The sequence below is a fragment of the Telmatherina bonti genome (assembly GCF_933228915.1).
Source record: "Telmatherina bonti genome assembly, chromosome: 15".
Lineage (NCBI taxonomy): Eukaryota > Metazoa > Chordata > Actinopteri > Atheriniformes > Telmatherinidae > Telmatherina > Telmatherina bonti.
The window spans coordinates 20,578,035-20,605,373 of NC_136613.1; the positions used below are offsets into that span (position 1 = coordinate 20,578,035).

General features: G+C 42.5%; 2 protein-coding genes and 1 long non-coding RNA gene across 3 annotated transcripts; 1 reads left to right on the forward strand and 2 right to left on the reverse strand.

Annotated features, from left to right (window-relative positions):
• Positions 1-95: 95 nt before the first annotated feature.
• On the reverse strand, positions 96-4,685 carry LOC306766306. Its single transcript, XR_013771591.1, has 3 exons — positions 4,311-4,685; positions 2,376-2,888; positions 96-2,241 (listed from the first exon to the last, which is right to left on the reverse strand). It is a non-coding gene; the product is annotated as an uncharacterized lncRNA (long non-coding RNA).
• On the forward strand, positions 4,471-9,792 carry LOC306766305 (uncharacterized protein). The gene is made up of 6 exons (XM_079253984.1): positions 4,471-4,571; positions 4,745-4,789; positions 4,894-4,938; positions 5,009-5,068; positions 5,181-5,237; positions 5,341-9,792. The coding sequence occupies exon 6, from the start codon at positions 5,546-5,548 to the stop codon at positions 9,593-9,595; it is 4,050 nt and encodes a 1,349-aa protein (XP_079110110.1). The 5' UTR covers positions 4,471-4,571; positions 4,745-4,789; positions 4,894-4,938; positions 5,009-5,068; positions 5,181-5,237; positions 5,341-5,545; the 3' UTR covers positions 9,596-9,792.
• Positions 9,793-12,163: 2,371 nt separating this feature from the next.
• Positions 12,164-13,405, reverse strand: LOC306766851 (uncharacterized protein F54H12.2-like; the record flags this gene model as incomplete). The annotated part of the gene is made up of 1 exon (XM_079254702.1): positions 12,164-13,405. One exon carries the CDS (start codon positions 13,403-13,405, stop codon positions 12,164-12,166), a length of 1,242 nt encoding a protein of 413 aa, XP_079110828.1.
• Positions 13,406-27,339: the final 13,934 nt, after the last annotated feature.

Genomic DNA, 27,339 nt, shown 5'->3' on the forward strand with positions numbered 1-27,339 from the left:
ATATTCTGCAAACAGGTAATAAGATCACACACACACACACACACACACACACACACACACACACACACACACACACACACACACACACACACACATTTTACCCATATTCTGTAAAGAAATTATGTGAAAGTAGATTTTTTTTCTGATTGGTCATACAGAAATTTACCCTTTTTTTTTTTTATAAAATAAAATGTTCAAACGAACCTCTTTGTAGTTTTAGGGGAAAAAGAAAAAGATATTTCGAACAGATCTGTCATCAGGGACATGTTGATGCAGGGATACTGGATATCATCGTTAGCCTATGAGGAATGCATTATTTAGACCAGGACAGAGCAGAGTGTCATATGTAACCTGGCCCTTTGTCCACACAAAAGCATCAGGTTACATTAGTGCTTTCAACAGCCAGCTTTCCTTCAAGCAAACCTGGAACTTTCAACAACATGAGATCTTCAGCTGCTTTCTGGCAAAGGACAGCAAATGACTTCCGAAACTCAGCTGAACCTGTGTGACAGGAAAAAAAAGCATGTAACTTGGAACAGAGAAAAACATCCTGCAGAACCAGGTTTTCATCAACATCTACAATACAAATACAATTAAATGTCAAAAAGAAAAGGAAAACTGTAGGAATATCCCAGTGACCCTGTTCTTGATGGTTGATGACAAAAATTGTGAAATTACAAGGTTGCATGTTGCAAGTTTAATCTTAATATAACTTATAGACTTATATTTTATTTAGCTTTGAAAACATTATAGATTTACAATTTTTGATAATGCAACACAAAATGTCAGCATGTTCCAAATGTAATAGCACATTTTGGCATGCAGTGATTTTTACTGTGAACTACTAATGTGTTTTGTGTTATGGAACAGAACAGAACTATTGCAAACTTGACTGAGAATGCACTCAGATGGTCACAGATACAATGGAATAAAGCCATCTTTGTACTGTAAAAAAACAAAAACTAAACTAAACTAAATCCATTAGAAAGATGTTTAAAACATTAAAAGTGCCCAAATCAGCACAGCACAGTAAATGTGCTAGTGAACTTGATATTGTAAACATTCTGGAAGACAACTCAGCAGACAACACAAGCGGCTGATCTTTTCAGTGTTTCAGAAAAACAAAACCTTCACAGATGTCACAACCTTCCGTAGAAACATGTCAAGAACAACAACAACAAGACATGATGACAAGATAAAACAAGTGTGGACTGCAAACTAAGTCAAATTAAACATGGGCTCGATGAGAAGAATAAAACATGATTTATAAATCCCATCCAGCCGCTGTGATGACATGAACATACGGTGCTTTGATAAGAATGTCTTCTAAGCTGTTGCAGTGCTCAGAAATGATGACTGATCATTTGACTGAAGACTGGATGAACATATCACAGGAATGTTTACTTGATGCTGCACCAGAGTACTGAAGGACAATGACAAATATACATTTCACAGAGCTACCAGAACATTTTGGAGATAAAGTGAATGGGTCAGTCTCTGCTTTACTGACTGACCTGCATTTGCACTGATCTGCAGACACATAAATAAAGAAGGGACCCACTTTATGTCAAAAAATGATTTATGACCCCCTGTCATCCAATGAGAAGCTGCCACGTCACAAGTGGGCGTGGCTTAACGATCCGGAAGCCCCTCCCCTTTGTGATCCAATGAGAAGCTGCCACGTCACAAGTGGGCGTGGCTTAACGATCCGGAAGCCCCTCCCCTTTGTGATCCAATGAGAAGCTGCCACGTCACGAGTGGGCGTATCTTAATGAACCGGAAGTCCCGCCCCCTCAGTGATCCAATCAGCGTGTGCCACGTCATAAGTAGGCGTATCTTAATGAACCGGAAGTCCCTCCCCCTCTGTGACCCAATCAGCGTGTGCCACGTCATAAGTGGGCGTAACTTGGGTGAGGGGCGGTCCCTGGACCACGTGATGTCCGGAAGTGACGTATGTCCGTACGTCATCTCCCTCCTCCCAGGCGTGGCTCTAAAAGTGACGTCATCCGTGGGCGGTCCCTGGACCACGTGATGTCCGGAAGTGAGGTCATCCGGCGGCGGTCCCTAGACCACGTGATGTCCGGAAATGACGTATGTCCGTACGTCATACCTGGGCGGACATGTCTTCTGGACGTACGGCATGCCTGGACGGTGTGCCTGGACATGCCCGGACATGTCTTCTGGACGTACGTCATGCCTGGGCGGTGTGCCTGGACATGTTAGGGGCATGTCCGAACGAGTCTAGAGGTATAAAGAGGGGTCCGGGGGGGAAGGGAAAAAAAAAAAAAAGAAGAAAATTAAAAAAACGTCTAAGAGAAAGAGTAATAAAATAAGGTAAAGAAAGTTTTGGGGAAAAAACAAAAAAAATCCCTTACCTTCTCCATATGCGTGTCACTCTGATGCAATCAGTATTTCTTCAGCGATGAGACGTGGTTTTTCGCCTTTGAGTCTTTTGGGTCTACTGGAAAAGAGCAAACTTATCATGGGAAATGCAAAAAGTAGTATAAACAGAGTTTACAGGGTGGGAAGAGTGAAAAAAAGTTTTTTTGCTGGCTGCAAAAATCCTCTCTGAGTCTGTTTGTATTTACACCCCCGCTCTTCTACTGGCCCGTGTGGCAAGCACCCCCTCTTGTCTGCAGCAGGCTTTTTACGACCCTCTGTTGGTGTGTTTTCAGTGACTTTCGCGTTGATAAACTATTGGAAAAAAAGAAGAAGAATTAAACTATTATGATAAATGCAAAAAGAGAAGTAAAAAAAATAGAAGTGTTAGCAAAAAAAAAAAAAAAGTGCTAATAAATGGATGGGAAAAGAAAAAACGTTGTTTTTGCTCCTTCAGTCTGCAAAATCCTTTTTCCCCTCGGTGGTGGGACATGTGTTCTCTTGTTGGTCTGAAAGAAGAGCAAAAAAAAAAAGCTAACTTATTATGATATTTGTAGAGTTTTAACTGATAAAACGAGTACCTTTTTTCTACACGCGTCTATCTGCTGCTCATGCGTTTTGAGTCTGTTTTTTACTGAAGGAAGAGAAAAAAAAAGTTCCTTTAACTGTCCCTGTTTAAATCCTCTAACACTTGGGTTAACTTGCAGAGAAGTGGCAACAAGTTGTTAGCTGAGATAATACAAACAGAACATTCTTTCTGTCTCAAAGTAAGCTTTTATTGATTAATGACCCTCTAGCTGGAAAAAAGTTTTAAAAATCAGACACCTGGTCCATGTTTAAGAGAAAGGGGTTTTTAAACTATGGATGCTCATATATTTAACAGACACGTGTGGTAAACATACATAACTTACAGAGAAGCGTCAGCAAGCTGTTAGCTGAAATAATACAAACAAAACATTCTCTCTCTCGCCAAGTAAGCTTTTATTGCTTAATGACCCCCCGTAGCCGGAAGAAAAAAATGTGATGTTTAAGAGAAAGGGGTTTTTAAACTATGGATGCTCATATATTTAACAGAAACGTGTGGTAAACATACATAACTTACAGAGAAGCGTCAGCAAGCTGTTAGCTGAGATAATACAAACAAAACATTCTCTGTGTCAAAAATGAGTTTTTATTGCTTAATGACCCCCCCCCCCCCCCCCCCCCCGTAGCCGGGAAAAAAGTTTTAAAAATCAGACACCTGGTCCATGTTTAAGAGAAAGGGTTTTTTAACCTATGGATGCTCATATATTTAACAGAAACGTGTGGTAAACATACATAACTTACAGAGAAGTGTCAGCAAGCTGTTAGCTGAGATAATACAAACAAAACATTCTCTGTGTCAAAAATGAGTTTTTATTGCTTAATGACCCCGTAACGGTCAAGAAACCTGTCAACAACGGTTGCTTCTTATCTGAAAAAAAAACAGAGAAACAAATTATCGATGTACGTTTCCAAAAGAAATATAAAACCAGTCCTTTAGTCACTTCTAAAAATCACCTCGTTCCGAGAGACAACCTCACAACGCAACCATGTCACGGGGTAGGGAAAAAAACTTCTTCATGTCTAGGCTTTTCATTTATCAGACTTACTGATTAACTTTAATTTATCCGGTATTTAGAAATTATAACGATCGCACAGATCCACTCGCCTCCATCGAGAAACGATCTTGGGGCAGGTGAGTATTAAAATCAACGATTCATCTTTTTTCTAAAAGTTATTTTTTAACTAAAATTATTTGCTTTTTTTCCTTTACCAGATTTTTTTGATGAATGGGAGGGAATAACGCTTACGCAAACAGATTACGGTACGTCTTTCTTTTCTTATTTAAAACGTAGCGTCTGTCATTATATCATGATTTAAAATATTTGTTTTCCAAATGCTTTACTCACCAGATTTATTTAGAGCAGCGGCCCGGCTGCCGGAACCAGAGGACAATATACGTCCCGGCGTGATCCGGTCCATTCCTCAGCTTGAAGAGTCTGGATCAGCCCCGGACCGGTCTGGCATACAGGCTAGCATCCCGGCAATCCGTCAAGTCGTCAACAGGCTCCGCAGACGTCCGGTCGTCGAGGGTCCGGTTCCCGGAGATGAGGGCTCAGCTCCACGGATTGATTGTGAACAATCGGAAGCCATTACTACATGCACGATAGGTAATATTATTTATTTATTATTTCTTTTCAAAAGTCACCGCTGCAATAAGCTTCTGCAAACAACCTCGTGCATGTTACGTCACTTCTTGGCGACGCATCCTGTCTTTTACTTCACCTTTGGAAGTAAAATAGATTATGTTTTCCTCTCTTTTTTTTTTTTTTTTTTTCTCCAGAGACGCAAACCAACGCTTCTCGCGACGCGTCCCATGTAAAACAAGGTCAGTTTTTTTTTGGACTCTTATTATTATTATTATTATTATTATTATTATTATTATTATTATTTAGAAATATATACAAATATGTCTTCTTGATACGTTTTCAGAAACACCGGACGCCGCTTCACACGGCGCTGCCAGTGTTGGTCAAGGTAAGTCTTTGAATCTGAATAGAAATGAAAATATTAATATTAATTTTAATGATTATTATTTTATTGTTAGAAGTTCAAACGGAGGAGATCAGGACTTCTGCACCGACAGGCAGCATCGGCACGAATCGAAGTAAGCCCCACAAAATAAAAATAAATTTTAAAAAGATATCTTCTCATAGGAAGAAAAAAATAAATAAATAAAGTTTTATCCGAACTCTTATTTTTTGGGCTTCTCTCCACAGGAACTAGGCGCGCTCTTCCTGCCGGAAGGAGGAGACCCGGCTTTCAGAAACTACGTTGTAATAACATTAGTAACGTAGCATTTTATTTTATTAACATATCATTGTTTTATTAACAGAAGTTTTATATATCATCTATCTTTCGTTTTGTCTTGAAATGTAGCGCCGGCGTAACCGCGGACGTCCACGTTGGACGTCTCTGACATATCGGAATCCGCTCAGCAGGAGGGATAATTACGAACGCCGAGGAGACACGCTGGAGACATTCCTGCATCTGAGCCGTACACTGTCTGAAGTTTTAACTACGCTGGGTAACATGCTTCAAAGGTAAGCTGTAAAGGTGTGACATTTTCTACTCCTGTACTATCATGGAAGAGATAAACAGATTGTTAGATTCACTCAATCAGATTCCAGCGGCGTTCGCTAACCCATCTATTCCGTTTCAAGCCGATCAGCCCGTTCAAAATAGCGCGGATCCTGTACCGACTGATTTTAACAACTTTGATTTAATAGATCACGCTCTTCTTAACCTACATCGGCCTTTGCATGACAATTTTAACACACAACCCGTAAGTCTTCCTGGGACTGAGGTTGAAGAGATTTCACTCCCCGTACAAGATAGCTCTTTAGCACCATCCAGGGGACAAACCCGTCTCATCGCGGAAGAAGACCTGAGCGGTGCTGCTGAAGCTGCAGCTTCCCCTGACATTCTTCAGTTGAACGAACCTGTACAGTCTGGAGGAGGTATACGTGGGTCAGGAGAAGCTGCTTCGCTCGAAGCAGGTCGTCAGCTGTCCCGCGAGCGCTTCAATAATCATGAATTTAGACATACACTGAATCTGCCTGCCAGAGACATTCCAGACCTCTGTCAGTTTTACATCGATGTGCAGACGGGTATTGCGGAATTTGTTGATGAAGTTTACCCTCAGATTCATCGCGGCGATCTGGTCCAACTAGAAATACTGAGCCAGAACAGTCAGAATCATATATTATTACCCGTCACTGAGCCATCCCAGGGAGAGATAATGGATTTATTCGGGGATTTGCTAGACCGTATGGTACAGTCAAATGATAGTGTAGCTTCAGATTCTCGCCTAGAGCTTGTTGTGCAAATCATAACAAACCCTTCAGGCGGTGCTAAACGGAAACTTGAAAAAACAATAGACTGTGAAATTGTTCAGAAAAAAAGACGTCATCTGTACGTCGTGAACAATAGACAGGATGAGCTGTGCTTTGCGATAAACTTAGCCTTTCTAATCTCCCCACATTTCACAGATCAGCAGGCTGCGTCGTTTGGTACAGAACTGCAGCTTCGGGCAGGTCTGAATGCTAATTCGCCCGTCAACTTCAGCGACATTCGTAGATTTGAGGACATTGTCCAGCGTAAAATCATAATATTTTACAGAACAAAAGACCAGCGTCCCTTATCTAAATTTCAAACAGATTTCCCGGACCGAACAAATCCGCTGTTTTTTTTTCTCGCACAGAAACACTATTACGGGATTAAAAATATTGGAGGATTTATAGGGGGTAAATACATTTGCCACTTTTGCTATAAATCTTACAAAAACTCATACACGCACGCCTGTCCAGGGTTTTGCTCGGTATGCAACGTTTCTTCCTGCACTCAGGAAGAGGAGGCGTCTGAATTTTGTACGGATTGTAACAGAGTATGTCGCTCACATGCGTGTTTTGTGCGGCATAAGCAAACTAAACCCTGCTCCTCTGCTCAAACTGCTGATAGCATATGCTCGCTGATAAAACGCTGCAAAAAATGTCACACCACATACCGCGTGGCCAAAGGGAAGGCTTCTCACACCTGCCCTAAATTAAAATGCAACATCTGCGGCGAAAAATTAGCGGCCAAATCAGACCTCGATGTGCATCAGTGTTACATTCAACCGCTAACCCAGGATAAGAGGCAGGACAGTAATCTGATTTTTTACGATTTTGAAACATTCACAGACGCACAGGGTCAGCACGTACCATTTCTAGTCTGTACCAAAACGTTGAAGGGTGTCCGATGGGAGTCTTACGGTTTGGATTGCGCACGGCAATTTATCTTGCATTTCAGGAGACCGATGTACCGCGGATCTACTTTTATAGCTCATAATTCCCGCGGCTTTGACGGTTACTTGGTGCTGAATGCGATGCTTGAGCTTGGCCTGAAGCCCTCGCTGATTATGCAAGGCGCAAAAGTTCTCTGCTTTAGCGAACCTGATTTCCGAACGAGGTACATCGACTCACTCTCGTTTCTCGCCATGCGACTTAGTCAAATGCCAAAAGCCCTGGGCTTCGATGATTGTAGCAAAGGCACGTTTCCTCACAAATTCAGCTCGGAGGAGCATCTAAATTACATCGGTCCGTATCCACAAGCGTCTGATTACGGCGTGGACGGCATGTGTCAGCGCGAACAGGATGAGTTTCTTAGCTGGTACACGGATGCGTGTAAAGGGGCCTTTGACTTTAAAGCTGAAGCTCTGCGTTACTGTCGCAATGACGTCGAGCTTCTGGCACAAGGATGCCTGAAATTCAGACAGCAGTTTGTCAGCGACACGAACGTGGACCCGTTCAGCACCGTAACAATAGCGGCGGCGTGCAGTAAAGTATTCCGTACAAACTTTCTGCCGGCTAAAACAGTGGCTATCCCGTCCCCCGATGATTATCGACGGCAGTGTAAGAGTTTTTCAAACGCTTCGATTCAATGGCTCGAGTGGGTGGCGGCCGTCAGAAACATTGACATTCAGCACGCGTTAAAAGGCGGAGAAAAGCGGGTCGGACCCTACTTTGTAGATGGTTATGCGCAGATTGCCGGTGAGCATTGGGTGTTTTCATACCACGGCTGCTTTTGGCACGGCTGTGCGTCTTGCTTTGACCCTCAGGGCATTTCTCCTATCAGAGGGCTTCCCTACGAGGAGCTTCGCAATGCGACTGAGCAGAGATCCCGCACGCTGGAGACAGTTTACGGCGTGCACGTCGTGGTCATGTGGGAGCACGAATGGGTAAAATTAAAGGCTGAAGATGCGACAGTGCGCGCGTTCATTGAAAACCTAAACATTCCAGAACCTCTCTCACCGCGTCAGGCTCTGTTCGGGGGACGGACGTGCGCCGTGAAGCTTCGGTACACAGCGGCGTCTGGCGAGTCAGTGCGCTACGTTGACGTGACGTCCCTTTACCCGTACGTCAATTATACATGCGCCTACCCGCTTGGACACCCAAAAATAATCAGGCGAGAATTTCTAGATCCGCGTGAATATTTCGGCTTCATCAGAGCCGTGGTTCTTCCTCCGCGCGCTCTGTTCTTCCCTGTTCTGCCCTTTAAAACCTCGCGCGGAAAGCTCGTCTTTACGCTCTGCCGGACCTGCGCGGAAATCAACAATCAGTCGAGCGCATGCGATCACAGCGAGGAGCAGAGGGCGCTGACAGGTGTTTGGGTTTCAGAAGAGTTTAAGAAAGCTCTGTACATGGGGTACAGAGTCTGCCTTATTACTGAAGTGTGGCATTTTGAGAGACGCGACGATTCCATCTTTCAGGGCTACATTCGCACCTTTCTTAAAAACAAGCAGGAAGCGTCCGGTTATCCGACTGACGCGGCGGATCAGGCGTCCCGTGAAGCATACATCTCGGATTATCAGACGCATCAAGGTATCCGGCTAGACCCTGAGAAAATCGAGGTTAATCCCGCAAAACGTCAGATAGCTAAAATCTCACTGAACTCCTTCTGGGGTAAATTTGCTCAAAGGAGCCATTTGACTCGGACCTCACTGGTCACTGATGACGAGGAATTTTTCCACTATGTGTTCTCCGGCATGTACAACGTGGAATATCTTTCCTTTCTGAGTGAAAAAACAGCCATGATTCAGTGGACATACCACGATCGCGTCATAACTCCTCCAGGTAAAACCAGCAACGTCTTCATCGCAGCGTTTACCACCGCTTACGCGCGCCTGAAATTGTACAGTTATCTGGAGCAGCTGGGGAACAGGGTTCTGTACACAGACACTGACAGTTTAATCTATGTCGTGGGAAACGGTGAGACGGGTCTAGAACTCGGACGTTTTCTAGGTGATTTGACGGATGAGCTGGACGGCGACAGCATACAGGAATTTGTTGCCGCCGGGCCTAAAAGTTATGCGTATCAGACCCGCGAACGCCAGAAAGTTGTCATGAAAGTTAAAGGGATTACGCAGACGCGCGATTTCGCGACGCACATAAACTTTGATAGTATCAAAGATTTAGTGGAGGGCTTTCTAAACGACGCCGACAGCGCAGGGCACATCACCATCCCACAGCACACGATTTGCCGTGATAAAACAAACTTCAAACTCAGGAATCTTTCATATCAAAAAAAATTTAGGGCCGTGTATGATAAGAGAAGACTTTTTCCTGACGGTTCTACTCTGCCTTTTGGTTACTAAATAGGAAGAAAATGTCACACTTTTCAGCACCTGATGAAGCAGAGGCCTTTGAGTACAGACTCAAAACTCCATTTTCATGTTTGTTAACAGGTCCGAGTTCCTGCGGGAAATCCCATTTTGTAAATATTGTTTTGAGAAACTGTGATCATGTCATGGATAAAGTGCCAAAAAATATTGTTTGGATTTACAGCTCTTTCCAGCCCATGTATGCTGAATTGCAGAAATTGAATAAAAACATCAAGTTTGTTCACGGTCTGCCAAATTCTTTTGACGAGGAGTTGTTTCCTTCTGATCAGACGCACTTGCTTATTCTGGATGATGTCATGTTCCAGGCCTCCGAACATCCTGAGGTGGTGAAAATTTTTACAGAGTACCGCCATCACCGTAACATGAGCGTTTTCATGCTAACTCAAAACCTTTTTCATAAGGGTAAACACAGCCGGGCCATTAGTTTAAACACAAACTATATGGTGCTTTTTAAAAATCCTCGGGATAAATTACAGCTGAAAATATTAGCTCATCAAGTTTTCCCATCACAGAGAGCCTTTTTTCTGCAGAGCTTCGAAGATGCCACCAGAGAGAACCACGGTTATTTATTGCTGGACCTGACAGCCACCTGCCCAGAACAGTACAGACTGAGAACGGGGATACTCCCCGGTCAGTGGCCTGCCGTTTACATCCCCAAAAAGTAAATAATAGATCATCATCAAGATGTCAGCGCGCATAAAACGGAATGCGGGTTTACTCAAAGCTCTGTATCATGCAACCCCTCGCCGGCGTAAGGAGATCCTGAAGCACTGCTCATCAGACTTTCTCCAGGCTCTGAGTGAGATTGCTTTAAATCTTTTAAAGGGCAACATTCCACTGTCGTCTTGCCAGTACAGAAAGCTTAAAGGTCAGAAGAAAATTATCAGATTGCTGGCCGATAAGAAAGCAGGGATAAACCGTAAACGGACGGTTTTAAGTAAGCAATCTGGAGGATTTCTATTACCGCTGCTCTCCGCAGCCGTGCCAATTCTGGGTAATATTTTAGGTGGAATCATCAGAAGGTAATCATGTCATCGCAGAAAATGTTTCTCATCACGCCTCAACAGTTAAACCGTCTAACCCGCTCCGGACCAGGGGAGAGTATTCGAGATAAGGCTGAAGAAGATCTGGATGAAAAAATGAGAGCTATATTAAACGAACCGGACTTGGGTTCTTATGAAAAGATTAAGAAATATAACTCTCTGTTACAGAGATATCTCACCCTAATCAAACAAGGTCAGCAGGGTGAGCGAAGCGTTACTCTGACTTTACAAAACGACGCTGTCAGTGAGCGGCTGACCAGCGGACATCCTGCGGATCAGCCTCTGACCAGCGAGCGTCCCACCGGTGAAAATACTAAACACTCGGACTTGGATGAAACTGCCGGCGAAGTCATTAAAAACTTGCCCCCGCGCGACCGTCGAAATGCTGAGTACATTATGAAGAAATTAAGCGAAAGTGGTGGAAGCTGGACTGTGAGAGGGGAATTTATTCACCGGGGAAAAATAATAAAAGGTTCGCACATGATCGACTTACTGAAAAACCTGACTCAGTCTTTTAAAAAAAAAAAATCTCAAAGTCAACTGCCGAGAGGCTGGATGGATTTTCTAAACAGCTTGCGAGAGATTAACGTTCCTGTATCCACCGTGACAAATCCTGACGCGCGCGAGCAGTACCGCCTTCTTCTCCAGAAAGATGAAGATTTACCGGAAGCGGTAAACGCAGGTTGGGAAGCAGGGAAGAAGCAGAAGAAGACTAGAAAATTAACTTTATCCCCGCGCTGGGTTACGCCGGAGCAGAAAGAAAGCGGACAAGTTTCCACAAGACTGCGGAAAATTCGTAAGCCGCCTGCTTGGATAAACTTTTCCTCGTGAAAACAGAAAAAAAAAAAAACATTTGTTTTGTCTTTCTCAATAAAATCTTTATTCATCACATTTTTTTTTGCGTCATACTTTTTTCATACACACTGAATTAACAAAGTCGGTAACAATCTTTAAACATTTGTAGAGAGCAAGTCCCGTGATTAAAACATTGTGACCGTTGATTTCCGATACAGCGTTGATACTGCTTTACAAAGTTAGTTACCTCCAGGTCATTTTTTAACACGTCGTCGGTATACAAAGATAAAACTTGTTTATAAGAGAATCCCCAGGCACGGTGACAGAGATAATAAACGCAGTGTTGTCCGCAGGCTGTAGACAGAGGATGCTGAAGCTGTAGAGTGTGATAAGATATCTGATGTGAGCGGTCTTCCAAAAACTGCAGAATGCTGGCTGGGTAGTGAAAAAATGTGGGACTGAAACCGTAAGAGTCAAAAAAAGTCGACGTTCCATCCGCCTCCAGGGTAAGACTAAGCCAGTGCTCTCCGGGTTTATGCGAAGGATGCGTGTTGACTATAAAATAGCAGGGTGGCTGAAGCTCGCTACTCAACGAATGTAATTGGTCGGAGGCCCACACGCCGCAAAATAAATTTTTCCCCAGCACGCGCTGTAAAAGACTCTCCAGCTGATGGTTATTCATTCTGTTTTTGTTTTTTCAGTTTTAATAATAATCCACCAGCACCTGTCTTTTTGAGTTGATCTCCAGAATAGAGTCGTAGCAGGCGTACACAATCAAAGTCGTCGTGTGCGGAAGAGGCACCCTGAATCTCATTTCCAGCCTCAGACTACCGCTGGAGATGGGTGACAGGGCGTCGCTGTCCTCGGTGGCGTTCAGATTAAAGACAAACAATGAGTAGCCCTGATTAAATTCAGTTCGGTCGATGCTCAGCGGTAAATCTTTAAGATGTCTCCCCGTGGCTATAAACATGTTGTAAAACTCCCTGACCGAGATTCCCTGGTTGAATTGAGGCTGGAAGGCCTTGGCGGGAACCTGTCGGCCGTCCTGGCATAAGGCTAAATATTCCACGTCGTTATGGATGAAATTAAACGGGGAAAGATCTCTTCTTCCTGTGAATGCCTCGTGGTGTACCATCCCCAGCACCACGTATTTTGGCACGGCCCCCAGAAACAGATTCTCCTGGTTAGAAATTCTGGAATTTTCCGGAATAGAATAAGTTTTCACCGTAACTCTCTGGATGGGGTAGAGGGCGTGACCTTTCAGTAAGGCCGCAGAATGACCTAGCCGCACAGCGGGGGAAACGGCTACTTTTTTGACAAACAGGGAGGCCCCCAAGATTTTCAGACGGAAAGTGGAGTCCCTGGCTGCTGTGAGACAGAAATGGTCGCTGGCTCTGGTCAATTTTATCCTCAAATCCACCGAGTTCAAAAGCAGTCTTTCGCAGAAAAATATGTCTCCGTGGAGGGCCCCGAGCAGATGCAACTCGCTGGAATTCGCTGTGAGGGCCGCTCTCTGATTTAAACCCCTGTTCGGTCCGTTATTTGTGACGATGGAGTCAATAGCCCCGGCTGTATCTTTCATGAAAAGCCCCGCTGAAAATTGACTCTTGAGCGTGTCCTCTGAGAAGTTCAGCAAAGTTTCAATCATGGAGCGGTAAGGATGCGTTGCGCTGCTCTGCGAAATCAGTCTATCCCCGAGGATGACGTCGCATTGGCTGAAGATCGTATTCAGAGCGTAATTGATGAGCCCCACCTGAGCGTCGTCGGCCAGAACGGTGTGATCCGCGTTAGTAATCCGAAGCCGTAGATGAAGTAAAGTGTCATTTAAATCCAAATATTTCTCCCCATCACCGGGAATAAAAAACTCAATAGGACCGCCGTCTGTAATGGCTGAAAGAGGAGAAATTTCAGTGTAGGTTTTATCCTCTATAGACAGCTGCGTCATCGGGGCCGAAAATAAATCTAATTCAGAAAGGGTGCACTCCGATGATTTCTGATGTAAAAGAGCCATGACTACGTGGAAAATTATTTTTTAATTTTTTTAAAATATGTCCGTGCTCCGAGCGACCTTCCTCTCTCGGGCTCTGCCGGCAGCGACTGATTTTCTCCTGGCGGGAGCTTTGCGTTTTTTAGCGGTGCGCAAACGCTCACCCGGAGGACGTCTCTTCGGTCTGCGCGAGAGGACCATGATCCCACCTGATCCCTCCTGATTAGCGGGATTCATAATTTTCCCCATTGTGTGGCTCACCACGTCGCTAGCTATGTTCTTTGCCGCTGATTTTAGATGAGGCTTGGCTATGGCGAAACCTTTTTTAAACAGAGGGGTAACGAAACGGAACAGTTTGGAAAAAATGGATCCTACTCCGCGGCCGTACATCACAGGCGCTCCGTAAAAACCGGGTAGGGATCCCCCTACTTGACCCTCATAATAATTTACGAAACGATGAGGATCTTGTCTCAGAGCCATCTTTATTTATTTGACGCAGCCGGTTTAAAGTGCAGCTTCACTATGCTCTTTCCGTACACAAAGTTTACGGGTCTGTCACGATCAGTCTTTATTTCTATCCGTATGCTTTTCACGTAACTTTTCGAGACGCGCGCGTAATGCACTGTATTATATCTAATGCTCACAATGTCCCCGTATTCCCCGCTAACATTCACGACAGCCAGTAGCGGTACGTAACTGTCCCCCACCGCTTGGTACTGAATAAGATCGGTGTAGACAAAAAAGTTATATATCCCAGTTCTCAGGTCGCTGGGGTGAGGAGAAGAGCGGTTGGAGATAGTCCACCAATCATTCGCTTTTAAGCCTAGCATGTATGCTAAGGGCCTGTAAGCACGGATTTTATATTGACCGTCGCCTTTAAAATCGACACACTTTGTCACAGCATTGTATGAAACGTTCGCCGTGGGCATGTATCTTCTTAAGGCAGGCTGAATCTGATCCAGCAGCTCTTTTTGCCGTGCGTAATACCCTCCTCGGCTAAATTTTACGCTCACCAACGTTTGCGTTTGTGATTTTCCAGAACCTTTTTCCGTCTGTTCATCTTCCGATACTTTCATGAGCTCGAAAAATGCTGCGTCCGGTTGGAGATTATACCACGTGTGCGGGTAGACGATCTCGCACAGACCCACGAGCCACTCGCCGCTCAGCTCAATGGGTTTTGCTAAATCAACAGTATAGCTGGAACTCGTGTTATCTTTAAACACGTCCTTACTAGAGTTGGACGGCAGCGTCACGTAAAATCCGTCTTGATGTAATAGATCCATATTGCTGAATGCTTGAACCTCAACGTACGCAGGTTTTTACGCATTCGTTAGGTCCGAGGTTTTAACCCAGCTGTTGAATTTCTCCGGCCAGTTTTTCCAGCGTACTAAAACTTGTTTTTCACCCCCGATCGTTCGCCGTTTTAAAACCTCCTCTACCTGATACGTTCTGTCTTTACCAATCTTTACTTTCTGCAGCTCGGCTTCATAAAAGGACCCGTCGATGGACTCTCCGTCGTAATCTTGGAGTTTGTACACGGGCGGGGTGCGTGGAATGCACTCTGCTACCGAGAAAACCTCATCCGTAAAGCTCTGCTCATATTTTTTATCAAACACTCCTCGCAGCTTTGATATTCTAACCAGATCTCCCTTCTTGAATTTCATCTTGCTAGCCTTTGTAACATACCTTGCTCCGTACAGGTTTCGAAAGACTTGAGAGGCGGTCTCATCAGTCACCTGCATGGGGGTCATCTTTATACTTTGGTGATAGCTGTGGTTATAACTTTTCACCAAATCTTGCAGGACGTCTATGTAACGTTTGGTGTTGTTGGCGGTGAAATATTTCCACATTCTTCCTTTCAAAGTGCGATTGAATCGTTCAACCACCGATGCTTTGAGGTCGCTAGCTGTGGCAAAATGTGTAATTCCGTGTTTCTTCAACAAAACTCTGAAACTTTTGTTGAAAAATTCTTTACCAGAATCCGTCTGTAACTTTTTAGGTACGCCGCTTTCTTCAAATACGGATTCGAAAGCTCTCACCACCTCCACCGCTGTTTTCTTCTTCAAGACACGTACGAAAGCCTTTTTTGAAAACACATCTATGACCGTTAATAAATAATTAAAATTGTCGTTATGTTCGGCTAAGGCACGCATATCGCAAAGATCTGCTTGAAATTGGTTCAAAGCCCGTGGGACAAAAACGATATTTCTGGTAAAATGGATTCTGGCAGGTTTATGCAGAGTGTAAGCGTCTTGTTTGGATAGAAAATCTCTGACATTATCAATTCCGACTTTTTCGCCCGTTTCATCTTGCACGCCCCGTCTAAGTCGATCTATTCCTCCGAAGCTGCCTGGATGTTCAGGGTTGTAATACACTTTTTTCATGATCCTTTTCTCCTTAACCATCCTGTCCTCTAAGTTTTTACTGAATAAAAGAAAAAGTCATGAGAGCTCTTCTTTTATGCCATTTCTTTATTTTATTTTTTTTTTCATTCAACATCATAATAATAAAAACCTAAGAATAAATGATGGTGAAGACTTGCTCTATAATGGCGTCTTCCAAGTGACTATGAATAATACGTTGCAAACTTTTCAATTCAGACGTGATATTTACACTCAGATTGTTTTTCACACAGTAACACATCACATCGACAAACAGAGCATAAAGTGTAAATAAATGAATAGGTGATACAACAACACAAACTCTTGTCCATTCCCTAACAATGTTTTCAAATGTCTCTGACATCCCAGATGCATCGATACACACGGTACATTGTACAATCGTCTCCCAGGGTGTCAGGATCGAGTGAGAACGGACTTGGTGTAAAATGTTTTCCAGTCTTTGAGTTTCTAACTTTACGGTAAACTTCTCCGCACCTTTTTGAGTTAAAACTCTGTTTTCGATGACTCGCTCCAAAACATCCATCAGCCAGTAGTCAATGACACACTCCTCCGCATATTTAGTTAGTTTCCTCCAGTAATTTCCCATATTTTTTCCGCCTTCTTTATTAACTTTTCCAATACTCACTCAGCATTAAGAGCTGTCCTATTTTAACAGGATCCTGCTCAATCAGATCGTCTAACATGCTGTAAAGGTCCTCAATCTTCTTCACCGATCTCAGTTCGTATAAAATAGTCTCCGCTGCAGTTTTTACTCTGCCGTCATCGGAATTAATGTTGCGAAGGGTCAACAGATGCTGGATGGCTGGAATAAAACGAGGAGTGCATAGCCCTCGTATGATGCCGTGAAAGTTGTCTCGGTAGTAGTCGTCCTCCACCGCCTCTAGACAAGGATGCTCTCTCTGGCTAGGATGATTGATCTCGCAACCGTAGCAGTTAGCTCGTCGAAACTTGTGAAGGGTCATCGTGAGCAGATGGAGTACCGCTGTTTTCACAACTTTAATGAAGGATGAAAACACCCATCCGTCCGGCTCATCATCGTTGCCATTCGTGCTCCCCTCGGACGGGGTCGGGGAAGTCGGCGGTGTGAGTACTGACTCGGTCAGCCACGTAGCCAGAGACCCCGCCTGCTGGGAGTCCTCATACCCCTCATCCGTGGAGACTGAATCCTCCAATGCGCCCCTCGACTCCTCCGCGGAGGAGGGCTGGTGCGGCTGCTGGTGCTCCATCTCGCTCGACAGGACCGCCTCTGGAGGACTCTCCACCCCATCACCGATGTCATTCGCGGTGGCTGCAGAGGTCGGCTTCAAGAGCATGGTTGTCAGACGTCTCTGGCGCAGGGTTGGCATCTTGGTTCAACAGTGTTGACGTACATTCATGCGGTCTACTTATATCATGCTAAGGGGGGGCTTCCTCCAGCACACATCGAAGGTCCAATGAGAAAAGATTGGAAAAGCAAAAAGGGGCGTGGTCTACAAAAATAAGGTTTTTTTCACCGCTAATGTGTCTTTCCAATTTCGACACTCGCGGAAAAGGGAGTCAAACTTGTCCTTCATTTCTTCCACCTTGCTCACCCAGGATTCGCTCGGCAAAACTAACACCGGTCTAAAAACACCGCATTCTGAATTAAAAGACTCCAAAACAAAGTCCTCTTGACCCATGCGCTCCCCGGAGGAGCGGAAGCTGGCTCGGAAGAACCACCGACTTGAGGCGCTGGTTTTTGACTGCCATATAGCGCTGTAACGAGGGATTCTTTGGCTCTCTGTAAATAATTCCCTTCTCGATCGTTTGGCTGGAGTAGCGAATGCCTGATCAGCCTCTTCTTTTTCTTCTGCTTCTTCTTCTACCAGAGAATCCCGCTCAATCTCTGAGCTGCTGCGCGGCACCACCATTTTTAAGACAGCCCAGTCTCCTGATGTCAGTGAAGCGACATTCGCTAAAGGCCCAAAACTTTCTCCATCGCACGCCTGGTACAGGCAGAGCTCACCGGTTTCATACTTGAAATAATATCCCCAGCTTCCACGCACTCCGTATGCAGCAAGAGACCATTCATCCCGCAGAGATTTGAATGAACGCTGCTGGACCCGCTGGACATACACAGTACTTTTTGCAGGAGCTCGAGGAATTAAACCGTTGTCCTCATAGACGGTCACTGCCGTTTCGCTAATCACAGACGGCGGCGGTGTAGCATTCAGTCTGATTCGATTCTCTTCATTTGCCATATTGCAGGTCCAAAGAGCTGATTCTCTTCTCTGTTGCTCCATTTCTTTTTTCTTTTCCTTTTCTACCCCAGTAAGTAAGTAAGGGTTCTTTCCCCCCCCCCCCCCCGGACCCCTCTTTATACCTCTAGACTCGTTCGGACATGCCCCTAACATGTCCAGGCACACCGCCCAGGCATGACGTACGTCCAGAAGACATGTCCGGGCATGTCCAGGCACACCGTCCAGGCATGCCGTACGTCCAGAAGACATGTCCGCCCAGGTATGACGTACGGACATACGTCATTTCCGGACATCACGTGGTCTAGGGACCGCCGCCGGATGACCTCACTTCCGGACATCACGTGGTCCAGGGACCGCCCACGGATGACGTCACTTTTAGAGCCACGCCTGGGAGGAGGGACGTCACTTCCGGACATCACGTGGTCCAGGGAACGCCCACGGATGACGTCACTTTTAGAGCCACGCCTGGGAGGAGGGAGATGACGTACGGACATACGTCACTTCCGGACGTCACGTGGTCCAGGGACCGCCCCTCACCCAAGTTACGCCCACTTATGACGTGGCACACGCTGATTGGGTCACAGAGGGGGGAGGGACTTCCGGTTCATTAAGATACGCCTACTTATGACGTGGCACACGCTGATTGGATCACTGAGGGGGCGGGACTTCCGGTTCATTAAGATACGCCCACTCGTGACGTGGCAGCTTCTCATTGGATCACAAAGGGGAGGGGCTTCCGGATCGTTAAGCCACGCCCACTTGTGACGTGGCAGCTTCTCATTGGATGACAAAGGGGAGGGACTTCCGGTTCATTAAGCCACGCCCACTTGTGACGTGGCAGCTTCTCATTGGATGACAGGGGTCATAAATCATTTTTTGACATAAAGTGGGTCCCTTCTTTATTCACATACAGCAGCAAAGGAGAACTAAAATAGCAGCATAAAAAATGGGCAAAATGCCATAAAGGAAGAAACATCTTCTTGTGTGATTGGATTGGTAAATATAGATTGCATGTGCATTTTTAAATCCAATTCGAGAGTAATATAGATTTCAATCAGTGTCAACATTTTATAAACAGGCCGTGGGGTTGTTTAGTTATTTTCTTGTCTGCGTTGGCTACGTGGCTGAATGGCGACCTGTCCAGGGAGTATGTTACATTGCAGGTTTATAAAACGGATGGATGATGACTTAAGAAATGGACACCTTCCTTTTGTTAGCTTACATTGTGTAATTTAAATAAACAAAGAACTTTGGAGAAATTATGCAGCAGACCTTTATTAAACCTCAAGTTCAAGTTAAATTAAAACTTAACAAAAAAAAACAAACTAGAAAGTAGTGTGTGCAAACATGTTCACTCCCATTTTAAACCCAATGATTTGATGATACCGTTTACCTTCAAAATTCCCACAATTTCATTTTTTTTTAAGTCTGTTTGAAGACACAATTGGAGATTCACAAGCAGCATTTGCAAAATGCTTAAAGTGAACACGAATAAGTCAACATGACTCTTTAATAAAAGCTTAAACGGAGGCTTTTTCTGTGTAACTCTTGACACAGTGCAAAAACAGGACACCAAAACTGCTTCCCAGCATTAGCTCTTTAGCAGCATCTAGTGTTCATGGTGTAAAATATTGGACTAGAAATCTAGCCATGTTAATAATTTAGACATCTGTGGAAGTGGGAGAGTAAACAGGATAATGGATTGATAGAACAGATGAGAGCTGAGTCTGTTTGACTATACACTATCATCAGTGTAAACACTGACTTGTGGCCAAAGGACATCACTGTGAATGTGTAATTTTTAAAATTAATAATGACAGAATTGCATTTATCTGCTCGAGTTTGGTGATTCTGGTATTTAGATTGCTAGTCACATTGTCAAGACTTACTGGAACCTCGGCATATAGCAAATATTTAGACACTGTTTTCAAGCTTTGCAATAAAGAAATTACCCTTTCCTCATATTTCTACAGGCTCAGAACTGGCCAAGCAGTTCAGACCTTCCATAAATAACTCTGTACTATATAGATATGCTGGTAGCTTCAATTCATGATTAATACTGCAGGACTTAAGTATGTTGGTGGCACTTTGGGAGACATTGAACAAGTCACATGGAAGTAATTCTCAATAGAATCAGGTTCAGGCTGTGGTCATACAGGCCAGGAAAACACAGGGTCCTGTTTGAAGGATGGGTTTCCTTTTTGTTTTTATAAGGGAAAAAAATGACCAAAACTAAATAGATAGAGAGAGAGTGTGTTCTACTTAAAATAGAAAGGTTGCCTGTCCAATGCACAGGCTGAAACCCAGGGGCCCAGGCCTTCACCTGCTAACTGCTTGGATAGTCTCCAGCCCTCTTGTGATGCTATCTGGACTAAGTGACATAGAAAAGAACCCAATCCATCGACATACTATGTTCAGAAGTTTACACCACTATACGAAGTAGATCTTGTTTTTTAAACAACCTCTTCAAACATCTTGAAATTAGATTATTTTATGTTTTTTATGATTTGATTGATTTGCTGAGATAAACTTCATTATAAAATTTTAAAGCAGTTGAAGTTTGATAAATATTCTGTTGGTTTGTTCATGATAATCTGATCCATTGACAATTCTTACAGTTTTTTTTCTGCAGTGGATTTGTATCTTTCATCCAAGGCATATGATTATTGTTTCGTTTAAAAAATCTTTAATTCTGAACTAAATTTAAATGATTTTGACAGACATAGCTCATGTGAGACTTTCAAGACAAGTTGCAATCAGTTATTGTTCCTAACACAAGTTTGCTGGTTTGGGAATCATCTGATGGGCAACATCTTCAAGATCAGCTAGCATGCAGTTATATCATCATTGTTCTGTGATAATTTTAAAACTATACAGTAAGACCTTTTTATTTAATATTTAGGAAAAACACAAAATAAAAAACTTCAGTATGCACCATACTAGTTTTTTGTTTTGTGACATTTGAATATTATTGTAGTTATTAGCAGGCAGACAAATGAAAGTACTGAGACACAATAATATAGTACACTAATTTTTAAACTGACATCAGGCCGCTTGCTCTGAAACTGTCTCATACATTCAAGAATTCTGCTTCTTTTATACTGTCTGGATTATGTGTTTAGACATACACTGTATGCTCTAAGATAATTAATGTTAACGTAATACACAAAACCTACATAAACTCTAGAAATGTAGCTTGTTATTAAGCAGGATACAATATCAGAAAGACAGGAACAGTGTAAGTAGCATGGAAAACACTGACAGTAGTATGAACACACGGAAAACATGCGCACACACACACACACACGCACACACACACACACACACACACACAAATTGATAAAAACAAAAAGGGGAAAAAATCCACTTGTGTAGCGTGTGTGGGATGATGGAGGTGGTTGGGGTTTGTTGAAATGACATATGTGCACCCCTTCAAAGTGCAACATGTTGATTGTTTTAACTGTTTCTTCAACTAAACTCAGAACTGTGCCTACACATTACACACAAGACACTTAAGTTTGACTTAATTCCAGGCAAATATGTTTAAAATATCCAAACAAATATACAAACACCTCTAAATACATTAAGATTTAAAAAAAAAAACTTCCAAAGCTTCACAAAACACATCAAACATACTAACATAGCCTACTTTATAGAATCATATGTCCCAAGTTAGGTTTAATTTAGTTAAAGATAATAAAGATTTACTTTTTATCACTGTGACAGTAAGAATATAATGGGATAATAGAATCAGCTAGTACAGTTTGTAGTTACACATTTTGGCCACAAGAGAGCAGTGTGCCATACCACAGCGACTGTAAAAGAAGTGAAGATAGATAGATAGATAGATAGATTCAGACATGGTTGTGTTGCTTAAATTAATATAATATACATATAACTATAACATAGGTTAAAAAAAAAAGAAAAACAAAATGTATTTATATATTTCTTATCACTTTAATGGTTTATGTAATTTGTTTATACATAAAACCATGTAGTTTTCCCGCAAAATATTTTCAGTTTTGCCGTATTTTTGCAAAAGAACTGGGAACAAATCCAGACTTTTGAGAAAATCCTGCTGCTTGTTGGCGAACATCGCACATGACGGGAGGGAGGGGGGCTCCAGCGAGCTACAGCGCTGTGCTGCGGCTGATTCCTGCTTTATAACACCATGATTGGACAGAAGAAGTCACGTTGTCCGTGAAGCTGTCAGTCTGATGCTGCACCATTGTTCCCCGAGCAGCCGGAAGAAGTGCTTGTTCCAGCACTGCTGCAAGCTACAGCTGTACCGGTTAGCCCAGTATCATTCAGGAGGAATCCGGCACCGGTTTCAGAGCTCTCTCACTGGTGGTGGATTTCCGCAGATGGGAAGGAGCGTGACAGCAAAACACTGAACAGTCCACTGAGAGCAGCGTGGGGCGTCTTTCTCTGGCTGGACTCTGATGATAGTAATGAAATGAATGGTGAGTCAAACTAATTAAAGCTTATAGGCCTGCATGTACACACACATGTACAAAGGATTAAAAGACAGACTCATATTATTATTATTTTGTCTTTTCCTCTGCTTTAAAAATGGACATTTCACTGGTTGTCTTCAGTTTTTGTTCATTCCTAAATTATCCATTTGTCAAATTACCTTGGCTCCTATTCTGGTAATATAAGATCATTTGCTGCAACTAACGTAATTATAATTTAAACTAGAAAATGAGCTTTGCTAACACTTAATGAACAAGTTTTTGTATCACAAATGTTAAAAAAAAACCAAAAAACAACTTTATTAATGTAGTAATTGTAGAAAAAAAACCCAAACAAACAAAGAGCCAATGGACCATGTTAAAGCTCTTATGTGAATGATTTTTGTGAGCGCACATGTGTGCCATTCAGGCTTCTGTACTGATATAAGCAGGCTGGTAAATGGCCAACTGAGCTCTCACACACACACCGCAGACACAGGCAGTGCAGAATGGGGAGAAGACCCTGGGGATACCCCCAGTTCCATTCTATCCTCCAGCTATAAAAGAAAGACTGGCTCACGGTGGATTGAGATAAAGCTCTGTCAATCATTCCTGTGTCAGTGCTCAAAAGGCAAAGTTTGCCTGACAAAGCCCGTGTGTACCACTGTTGTGATAACAACGAGCATTACAGAATAATTACTTTGTGTGGACCCCTTGTAATGACATCTTTCTTCAGATATGCAACAAACAGTATAAACAGTGTTTCCTAAGGCCAGGATTTGTACGGTGTCTTTATAAACAAGGTAGTTATACGCCGGTTGGAGGAATAAACATTGCGTATGTTTCTCTTCTTTGTTTCCACAGAACAGAAGTGGGTCGCTGTATTGTAACACATTTAGCTAAAGGTAAGATCAGATCTTGGTTTTGCTGTTTGAAATATCAAACTGGCAATCTTCACAACACATTAACATATTGAATTTGTGCCTGCAAGACAGACGGTGTTCAAAGCTCACACAACTGTTGCTAAGATGCCACAAAAGACCCTCTGATGATACGATATGATGCCGTGCTGGTGCAGACAACATTGTTTAGTCAGTGAAGACACTTGTGCTATTCTCAATGGATTATACGAGGTAGATGCTTCTGATATCGCAATGATAGAAAGATTTGCTCTTCCTAGACTTTATTACTTTCATGGGCATAACATCCAGACAGCCTGCAAATCATTTGAATTGTCTGGTTTCCTGCACCTTACACCCAAACGAGGCATCATCATCATGGCCTGATGCATTAGCCATCTGCCAATTTTGCTTTTTTTGTCAGAAACAAAAACAAAACGAAACAAAAAAAAAACAAAAACAGGAAAAAGTCAAACAGCTCAAAGCTGCTTGCAGGTGTGGAACATGCAATACAAAATAACACAACCGTTTCAGTATCTGTGGTTGAGATCTGAAAGGTAAGGAGTTGAGCTGCATGTGTGTGGGGAGTGGGGGCCTCTTTCCTTCTGACAGTGTGGCTTCCTTCTCTGATCCATCTGTTTCCTCGGTCTACCAACACCCAGTCCTCGACTGGGAGCAGAATTTAATTAGTACATGTGGCACATCGTTAAAGGACAGTGAAACATTAAGTAGATGTATTTACTTGAGAAAAGCTGCATCATTAAGCTGCAGGCTTATTTTGAAGAAGTGCTTCAGCCATGCTGGTATTACATACTGTAGCACAGATGGCTCGTTCTCGATAACAGTAAATGTAGTTCATTTAAGATTCACAGAAAAGGTGTTGTGGCTTAGCAGCACTAAGAGGAGACTCTCTGCAGGAGGCTGATGTGGGTGAGTTGTCCCTGCACAAAGGTTCACACGCATGGATGAATCTCTTTTGTTTCCTTTTATGAGGAACACCAACACTTTGGTGTCTTAGAATGACCTGGAGGTTCAGAGATTTACCAAATAGGGTTTAAGGTCAGATTATAAATTGCTGTAAAAAGGACTGTAAAAATGTTTTCTATTATTATTATTATTATTATTATTATTATTATTATTATTATTATTATTATTATTAAGTGATTTATTTAAATATGCATCTATCAAACAAAAACAACCCCTTTTTCTTTAATAGGCTGCAATAGTAAATTTAAAATGTAAATGAAATAGCAAATAATGCGATTTTCATAGAAAAAAGAGGGACTTATGTCAATATAAATGTGTTATACAGGTTAGGTAACCTCTGGGATCCTGTAGAAATTAATTGGAAAGAATATATATATATATATATATATATATATATATATATATATATATATATATATATATATATATAATTTTTTTTTTTTTTTTTCAGGCATTGAAAAATATCCCTCTGAGGATAAAGTAGATTTTTCTTGCCATTTAACTGAAACGCATTAATTTATGACTTATTCAGGAAAGATGACAGGTGAGTGACCTTGTAAACTAGGCAGCTGTTTTTGTGGTATGTCATATGCATCCATCGGCTTTCTCAGCATTTCTTCTTTCCACATTCAATATGCTTTCATTAATTGTCACCTCACATATTAATTGACCCCTATCTTCACATTCACTGAATATAAATAATAACGTCGCTGAAATATCCCGTCAGTTGGATTTGAGTGTGAACTAATATCAACCTTTCAGATTACATAGCAGCTTTGTGAGGCTCGGCAGGGTTCGTGGTTCCAATTTAGAAGCTTTTGATGTGACTCTTTTTGTGTGTTTGGCTCCTTCCTGGCTGAGCTGTGTCAAGCTTTCACGCTCCCGTATGGCGGTCTCCTGAGATGTTGCCATGACACCTATTTGGAATGTTTTGTCCTCACCAACTTATGTCAAGAAATAAGCTTAAAAAAAGATGAATTTTCTGGATTAAGAAGTCTTATTTGGCAGTTTATTTTAAACTATAACATCACAGCTTTTTTATGGGTAATCTGTGGATAGCCATGTAGATAAAATGAGGAGATTGAATATCTTGCAGCGTTATTATAACTCCTCTGTGGTGCCATTTTGGTGTGATGTCCTTTGTTAGGAGAGATGATGAATCCCAAGACAGTCCTTGTAACATGAAAAAAATTATGTACATTGTTTTGAAACCTGGATATGTAGATTCCTAAAAGGCTATTGTTTCTGTCAGCTTCTCGCCATCGGTGGCAGCCAATAAAAAACACAAATGTGCCCAAAAAGTGTGTTTTAATTAACACATACGAGTTTGCGAGGTGTCTTGCTCCACTGAGGGTCCATCACTAATTGCTAGGGCAATACTTTTCTATGAGATGGAGGTAAGAGTGCAAATCTTTGATTTGATTTTACCAGCAAAGTTCAACTAAAATGTATTTCAGTTGAAAATAATCAATTATTTTAGAAACAGAAGAATTTAAAACAAAAAAATCATTCATTCCTGTTATAAAATTATTTGAAGACAAATAGTTTAAATAGAATTAAAATTTATAACAATTGCAAGCTTATGATTTTAACTGATGCCTTTTCTGTTTGTATGCTTGAATTGTTGAAAAATGCTTTCTTTTCCCCCAAAAAGTAGAAATTTCTGTAACTTTTAGGAATATTTCCATCATCAGCAAGAGAAAATCAGTGTAATGTTGTTTAACAACCTTACAGTCTCAATAACTTATGACACAGACTTCCCACTGAAAACCTTTATTATCTCACACCCCTTTAACAGCTCCTTCATTAGAACTGCTGCGACATTAAATAATCGTAGAATTGAAATTACAAACCTGTAACACTACTCACACTCAAAACTATTGTGTGTCCATGAGGTTTTTTTTTTTTTTTATTATTATTATTATTATTATTCTAATTCACCGTACAGTGCAACAGCATGCAGAGCTGGCCTATTTCCCAATGTTTTTTTTCAGATAACAGTGCAAATGTTTTGCATAGAAAAATTATTCAAGATCTCTCCATGATACTGGCTATATATAAATGATAAGGCTTGTCTGCAGAATATGAACTCCACATCCCACAGCTTTCCTCAGCCTGTGAGAAAGATAAAAGCAGCCCCGTCTCTATGAAATGCTTTGGCAGCTCTGTTTCTGCCAGCAGACTGGCTTTTGCTAACTTTCAGGTGGCATGGGAAAATATAGTCATAAATAAAATATAGAGGCATGAATAATTTAGATGTGCATTGTGATTGACATAAGGGTGAGAGTACCTGATTATGCCTCCACAGCGTGAGACTTGAATTACAGCAAATCAAAACATCAGTCTGAATGTGGAGCGTCTACCTTCCAGCTCGTCTGCTGTTGTGTATTTTGATCGCTGCTTGTAACAACAAAAGCTGTGGAGGTGTGTTGGTTGAAATGCCTGCTTAAAGATCATGCTTCAGTTTCAGCGTGTTTCATTAAAAATATTGCAAATGCTGGTGTGAAAGATTTACAGAAAAAACACACAGTCTTGCCAGGAGACAAAAAAGTTCACACGCACAGAGCTCTCAACAAGTTGTTGCCAGAATATCAGTTATTTACCAGAAAGCAGTCATACACTGGCTCCTTCACTCGGCAGCCATCTCCGGCTCTTTGTGATTAACTGAGATGTAATAGTAAAACTGGTGCATGCATAAATGGAGCACAGGGGCGTCCTTTCTTCTTTAAACCCATGTGGTTAATCAGGATCCGTGCTTCTTTTATTGTTGCAAGAGGAGAAAGAACAGATCAATGACTCCCAGTGCTGTAGCTGCAGAGGAGAAGCTGCAGCAGGCATCACCAGACTGCAGCTCCTCCGTGTGCTGAGTGCTGAACAGTGGGCTACACTCCCTCCCACCCCCTCGCATCCCCTCTCGCTCTTCCACCCCTC

Coding starts and splice junctions, on each gene's coding strand:
- LOC306766305 (XM_079253984.1), top strand. CDS start 5,546: ATGGAAGAGATAAACAGATTGTTAGATTCACTCAATCAGATTCCAGCG.